The sequence below is a fragment of the Cherax quadricarinatus genome, unplaced genomic scaffold, assembly GCF_038502225.1.
Source record: "Cherax quadricarinatus isolate ZL_2023a unplaced genomic scaffold, ASM3850222v1 Contig693, whole genome shotgun sequence".
NCBI classification, from domain to species: domain Eukaryota; kingdom Metazoa; phylum Arthropoda; class Malacostraca; order Decapoda; family Parastacidae; genus Cherax; species Cherax quadricarinatus.
This window is the reverse complement of record NW_027195719.1, coordinates 69,760-77,292: the sequence shown is the minus strand read 5'-3', so window position 1 is coordinate 77,292 and position 7,533 is coordinate 69,760. Positions and strand designations below refer to the sequence as shown.

At 37.7% G+C, this 7,533-nt stretch overlaps 1 protein-coding gene across 1 annotated transcript; it reads right to left on the bottom strand.

Annotated features, from left to right (window-relative positions):
• Positions 1-2,827: 2,827 nt before the first annotated feature.
• LOC138851468 (uncharacterized) lies at positions 2,828-7,037 on the bottom strand. Its single transcript, XM_070080623.1, has 2 exons — positions 6,798-7,037; positions 2,828-6,582 (listed from the first exon to the last, which is right to left on the bottom strand). The coding sequence occupies exon 2, from the start codon at positions 6,329-6,331 to the stop codon at positions 2,939-2,941; it is 3,393 nt and encodes a 1,130-aa protein (XP_069936724.1). The 5' UTR covers positions 6,332-6,582; positions 6,798-7,037; the 3' UTR covers positions 2,828-2,938.
• Between the last annotated feature and the right edge of the window lie 496 nt (positions 7,038-7,533).

Genomic DNA, 7,533 nt, shown 5'->3' with positions numbered 1-7,533 from the left:
TTAACTGACAAATCCATTCGTTCTCTAGGCTTTCTTAAATTGTTTAACTCACTCCAAAATTTGTTCTTATTTTCATTAAAATTTCTTGACAGTGCCTCTCCCACTTTATCATCTGCTCTTCTTTTGCACTCTCTCACCACTCTCTTTACCTTTCTTATACTCTCCATATAATCTACTCTTCTTATAACACTTCTGCTTTGTAAAACCCTCTCATAAGCTAACCTTTTCTCTTTTATCACACCCTTTACTTCATCATTCCAATAATCACTCCTCTTTCCTCCTGCCCCCACCCTCCTATATTCACAAACTTCTACCCCACATTCTAATACTGCATTTTTAAAACTATTCCAACCCTCTTCAAACCCCCCCCCCTTTCCCCATTGCTCATACTTGCACCAGCCCACCTTTCTGCCAATAGTTGCTTATATCTCACCCGAACTTCCTCCTCCCTTAGTTTATACACTTTCACCTCCCTCTTGCTTGTTGCCATTTTCCTCTTTTCCCATTATTTTCCTCTTTTCCCTCTTACTCTAACTGTAGCAACAACTAAATAATGATCCGATATATCAGTTGCCCCTCTATAAACATGTACATCCTGGAGCTTACCCATCAACCTTTTATCCACCAATACATAATCTAACAAACTACTTTCATTACATGCTATATCATACCTTGTATATTTATTTATCCTCTTCTTCATAAAATATGTATTACTTATTACCAAACCTCTTTCTACACATAGCTCAATTAAAGGCTCCCCATTTTCATTTACCTCTGGCACCCCAAATTTACTTACTACTCCCTCCACAACATTTTTGCCCACTTTAACATTGAAATCCCCAACCACCATTACTCCCCACGCATTCACTCAACATTTCCCAAAATCTCTCTCTCTCTCCTCTACACTTCTCTCTTCTCCAGGTTCATATACGCTTACTGTAACCAACTTTTCACATCCAACCTTTATTTTACTCCACATAATCCTTGAAATAATACATTTATAGTCCCTCTTTTCCTGCCATAACTTATTCTTCAACATTATTGCTACTCCTTCTTTAGCTCTAACTCTATTTGAAACCCCTGACCTAATCCCATTTATTCCTCTCCACTGAAACTCTCCCACCCCCCTTCAGCTTTGTTTCACTTAAAGCCAGGACATACAGCTTCTTCTCATTCATAACATCCACAATCATCTCTTCCTTATCATTCACACAAAATCCACGCACATTCAGACTTTCCACTTTGACAATTTTCTTTTTTATTCTTTTTAGTAATTATTACAGGAAAAGGGGTTACTAGCCCATTGTTCCCGGCATTTTAGTTGAGTTTTACAACACGCATGGCTTACGGAGGAAAGATTCTTATCCACTTCCCCATGGATATAAAAGGAAAAGTAATAAGACCAAGACCTATTAAGATAAAATCAAAGAAAACTCAGGTGAGTGTGCATAAATAATCATGAACATTTATGTGTAGTGTGACCTAAGTGTAAGTAGAAGTAGCAAGACGTACCTGTAACCTGTAATATTGCGTATTTATGAGACAGAAAAAAGGACACCAGCAATCCTACCATCATGTAAAACAATTACAGGCTTTCGTTTTACATTCACTTCGCAGGACGGTAGTACCCCGTGGGTATAATATATATATATATATATATATATATATATATATATATATATATATATATATATATATATATATATATATATATATATATATATATATATAAGTAGTGAAGTTTTCCTCTGGGGGGTCCCTTCCGGTTTAGGGCCTTCCACTGAGCGAGGAATTCCGGTTTAGGCCTTCCACTGGGCGGTGTATCCGGTCTAGGACCAGCGGCTGGAGGGTCACCTTTTTCACACCTAGGTGTTACTTCCGGTTTTGACCATGACCTCGCCCTCGAGACTACCTCACCCTTGACCCCCCAACCAATACCCCCGCCCACGACCCCCCCCCCTTCGCGACCCCGCCGTCGCGCCGCGCGCCCGCGCGCCCGCCCGTGCCCTTCGCGACCCCCGCCCGCGCGCCCGCCCGCGCGCCCCGCCCCGCCCGCGCGCCCGCCCGCGCCCTTCGCGACCCCCGCCCGCGCCTTCTGCTGCGTCGTCCGGATCGCCCCCGCGCCTCGAATTTTTTTTCTTATGATCTCCTTGGATCAAGGTTTTTGGATTCCCCCCTATGGGGTTTTTCGAAATTCTCCAATTCCTCGGATCAAGTTTTTTGGATACCCCTCCTTTCACCCCCCCATCCCCAAAAAATTTCTCAATATCAAAGTCTCCACTTCCTCGGATCCCCCTCCCACTTTCACCCCCCAACCCCAAAAATTTCTCGATAATACAAGTTTTTTGGATCCCCCCTATGGGGTTTTCGAAATTCTCCATCTCCTTGGATCAAGTTTTTTTTTTGGATTCCCCCCTATGGGGTTTCGAAATTCTCCATCTCCTTGGATCAAGTTTTTTGGATTTCCCCCCCCTATGGGGTTTTCAAAATTCTCCAATTCCTCGGATCAAGTTTTTGGAATCCCCCCTCTGGGTATAAGCATTCAAAATAGACTCCTCCTATGGGGGCATGCTTACTACAGGTCTAATGAAGGGTGTTTACTCGGCGGTCAGTGACGTCACGTGTTGACCCAGCACACAGGTTGAATCTTGTCTACCCTTTTAGTTAATAAGGGACCATAGTAGTGACGTCACGCGCACACAGGCTGAATCTTGTCGATCCTTTTAGTTCATTCAAGTTAATAAGGGAACACTTACCTTCTGTCAATGACGTCACGCGCACACAGGTTGAATCATGACGACCCTTTTAGTTCATTAAAGTTAATAAGGGGATATAGTACCTACATCATAGGGAAAACATTTTCATCATCAGAAAGACACATTTCAGGATAACACTAATACACAATATTTTTTTCATTATTTATTATACAAGCAATACATCACTCTATTCTCCTACGTTTAGATGGTGGAATATCAGGGTGTCCATAAGCCAAGGATTCATTAGTATTCAAATGATATCTTTTATCATCAAAGGCTGACAAACCTCTCTTATTAATTCTTACCGTACATATTTCACCTTTTACATTACTTATAGACTTACACGCGAATAATTCTCTATCTACATTTGATAAAACATTCTTATATCTTGCATGTATTAATAATGGCATAAATTGCGAAGGAATACCCTTGGCTCTGCTGACAGTAGTTGATCTTCCAGCAATCTTGACAGAATACATTTTAGCTTTCAGGGCTATCAACTCGCTAATATGTTTATCACACATTTCAGATTTCAATAACCCCAGCTCCCCTTTTCTACTATCATCATATAAGGGATGCTCAGGGCTGAAATTTGAAAAATCCATATAACCTAACAAAGGTTCACTTTTTAACTCGGTGTACAAATCTTTACATTTTAAGCTAAAAATATACGAGTCAGTATCGGTATAAAGAAGTCTTACATCATCACCATAATACTGTTTTAAAACTTTATACCAAAAATGATACAATTTCTTTTTAGCTATCTCAAGAATTTGAAAACCGAGATAAAGTGGTTGCTTAACTTCTAATATATCTTTATTGAATGTGCAAATCACTCTATCTTGATTTAAATGTGTGATATTTTTTAACAAAGGATCTTTACTCGCTCTAATAAATGCTTTCTCATTATTGATATATCTATATTTCTCAGCATACTTTGTAATATTCAGCAATGATTTCCCATATATGGCGTTATTAGTTAATTTGAAGGCTTTTGACTTGATAGGACATCTTGTAGCTGTTCTCTGTGCAATATTAGTTGATATGAAAGGTTCTAAAAATTTTGTCTGTGTATATTCATATATGGTATGAACCTTTTCCACCTCTAACCCAAGTTCCAGTAATAACTGTAACAATTCTAGACTGATTAAATAATTTTTCTGAGATAAATGACTGCCCACTAATTTCCCATTAGATTTGGGGATCTTTCTACCTTCATTTTTCAATATAGATTCACAATAAGGAGATAACATCTCTTCTGATATATTCATATGTGATAATATTAAAGGAAGTTCATCAGTGAGTCTAGCTACCTCGGGGGATATGTGCTTGGTATCACATTCTATCCAATATCCCTTTTGTCCTTCACAGGAAACATTACTTAATCCCACATCGAGGATAGCATTCTTCTCGTCATTGGATAATTTTCTGATACCATTCTGTGGAAGAGCTTCAACCATCGCACTAGCATACAAAGAATTGAAATCTAGATATAGAATATGAGTGCCCATTCCACTCTCAACATCAAAATTAGGGTTAATTAGGGGATTATCTGCTTTAGAATACTGATTAATTGCGCAGGTAAACCCACCTCTGAGATTCCTTTTAATCAAGTCATATAATTCATGGGAATATATCATATCTAATCTTACATTAGTTTTCAATAGGAATGCATCCCAACTGAATGATGGTAAACTTATATAATTACTAACGTCTAACTTATAAATATCCTTGAGTGTTTTACGCCACTCCATGAAGACATCGGCTAACAAACCAACATCTGTCTTGAGATATAACATCAAGTAATCTCCTAAAGTCTTACATTTACCCAACTCAAACACTTTCAATGCATGTTCATAATCTTCTTGGCTGATAGCGCTATTTCTCAAAGAATTAAAAAAATGATCTTTACTCGGTAATTTTGTTTCATCGAGCTTCTTTAAACTATCAATATAATCATAACACAAAATTTGTTTTCCTTTACATAATAAAGGTAAGACATCTCGAGGCACATCTTTCAGAATAGTCTCTGTATATTTCAGGGATTTACCTGCCTTGATATGTTGTTCTGCTAACGTGGAAAGAGATCCATTCAATAAAGACAGTGAATCCTGAAACCTAACCTTACCTATGTCTACTTTCAAGAATTTGAATCCTTGTTTCGAATGAATTTCAACGTTATATTTATCAACATTCAATTCCTTTAAAATTATTCCTAAATCATACGACATGTTATGACAAAAAAGCAATAATTTCTCTCTCTTGTCTTTACACTGCATATTACAACGTGCACAATAGGCTCCAATATAATTATTGAAATTTAAAGTATGGTCATGGTGTTTATGTTTGTCTTTGGGTTTTTTGAAGGTGTTACCACATAATTCACAAGTGTTCTGAGAATCATGCCTCATCTTATCCTCCTCTGACATATGGATTTCATGATACTGTCTTCTAAACTTTATTTTATTCCATTCACCACTAACATTTAAAATGAAATGATTAACAGCATCCTCCCCCTTATAACTCTTTATACACACTATTTCTCCTTTGCGATCAAATATAATATAACAATAGGCAATGGCTTTATGACGAGACTCAATTTTACCTGCTGGGAGAGTTGTGTCTAATGCACATTCGAAATCAAATACACCGATATATTCGTTGGAATGCGTATGACTAAAATTTTCAAAGTGTACTGTTGTTCCTTCCGGGGGGAATACGAGAACCTGATTGATTTTACATCCATCTTCGTGGATATCTAACTCTTCCTGTGTATTCAACTTCATCAAACAACTATGACAGTGCTTCTTTACACCTTTTTCTGTCATTATCGTTCTAACATACCCGTCAAAATCTTTGATTAAAACCAAATGTCTTTCATTCAACAATAACGCGCACATAATGTCCTTATATTTCTTATTCCCCTTACGACACATAGCCATAAATGTCCTATCTTGATCCTTTCTTAATTGATAAACATATAATGACACTTTATTTTCCTTCTCTAATATACCTAACTTATCACGCGTAATGGGGAAATCATCTATAGAAGATTTTGCATGATTAAGACAACCTCTCTTAGTATTAACTGCTCTGCGAATATGTTTCCATGGCATATTCTTTTTATGACATTGATAGGCAGCAAAAGCACGCAGTACACATAACCCATCATTAATCTCTGGATTAAATACATATTTCTTCCCTCGCAGTTTCTCGGGATATGCCACATATGACCCCACTTCCACTCTGAATTCTACTTTAACATATTCGATACTGAAAGATTCGATTTGATCTATGATCCAGCCAGATCCTTCCTGATCTTGCAACTCTGTCTCGTATCTTTCTAATATTGTTCCCACCCATCGATCAAATACTTCAGAGATTTCCTCTTCACTTACTAACTCAAACGCTAAATTTATCACAAATTGTCCATTTTGATCATCACCCGATATGTTTTGACGTAATGTCCTTATAACTATAATTGGGTGGATTCTGAGCGACATTGCTAGAGGCGATCTATCATACATATCTCGCATCTGTTCTATAAAATAATCCCTATAAACATGTAAATACATTCTTAACTCTCTGTTATAAGTTGAAGGAACACTATATTTCCTCACTGTATGTCTACCTCTAAAATTCTGGATATATGTAATAACTTCTGGGCTCTCATCTTCACTATTATGCGTGTCAGACACGTCATGCGAGGTAGTTGCTCTCTCATCATCATTAATGGGGGCAGAAGTACCCGCACCTCCGCATTGTGAGGTACCAACACTAGCACTCTCACCACCAAGCTGTGCGACAACACTACCAGGTGTATTTCCTGCAGAGGAAAAAAGTATATCCAATTCATAACCCAAAAAATATTAAGATTTCAATGAACAGAGGAAAAAAAAGTATATCCAATTCATACCCCCAAAATATTAAGATTTCAATGAATAGAATCCAAATAAAAAAATATTAAGATTTCAATGAATTCTTTTCTCGAGTGACTAGCACATTTTCACAACAACAAAAGATCACAAATTGGTTACATACCTGTTTCTATAGCCTTCTTCCATAAAGCATCTACACGTGCCCACTCATTATCCAATTGCAATAACCTTTCATTGCGTTGTACACCGCCTTTCTCGATTACCAACGAACGCTGCTTTCTAATCGATAATCTTCTCTTCACCAATGCTTCCAAGTATTTCGAATATATGCTATCCCCTGTTAAGAATTTCACTTATTTAACACACTAACCCAGTAAACATTTCACTCGTATGCTCCAACAACAAAAATTAACCCAAATTTCACTCGTATGCTTCAACAAAAATTAACCCAAATTTCACTCGTATGCTTCAACAAAAATTAACCCAAATTTCACTCGTATGCTTCAACAAAAAAAATTAACCCAAATTTCACTCGTATGCTTCAACAAAAATTAAACATGTAAAAAAAAACAAGAATTTTCTAAGTACAACTTACCTTTCTCCATGATATGCGGTTCAGCGTTGGAAGATGAGGTCCTTTAACTTAATGAGAGGAAACTTCAGTCACGGATGACGGATGGAAGCACTTCCTCGCTCTGAGTGTCTCATTGAGCTTATATATACAGCCAGGGGCGGTTCAACCCAAGGTAGAAAAGAGATGGGTCAGTCACGGATGATGGATGGAAGCACTGTCCTCACTCTGAGAGACTCATTGTGGGTCACCCCTACCCCCAACACACTGTGTAATGCGGTTCACACCCAAGGTAGATTTAAGATAATCATCGCCTTACCGAACACCT

Bases quoted from the DNA above. Each gene is read 5' to 3' on its own strand.
- LOC138851468 (XM_070080623.1), bottom strand. From the start codon at position 6,331: ATGTATTTACATGTTTATAGGGATTATTTTATAGAACAGATGCGAGAT.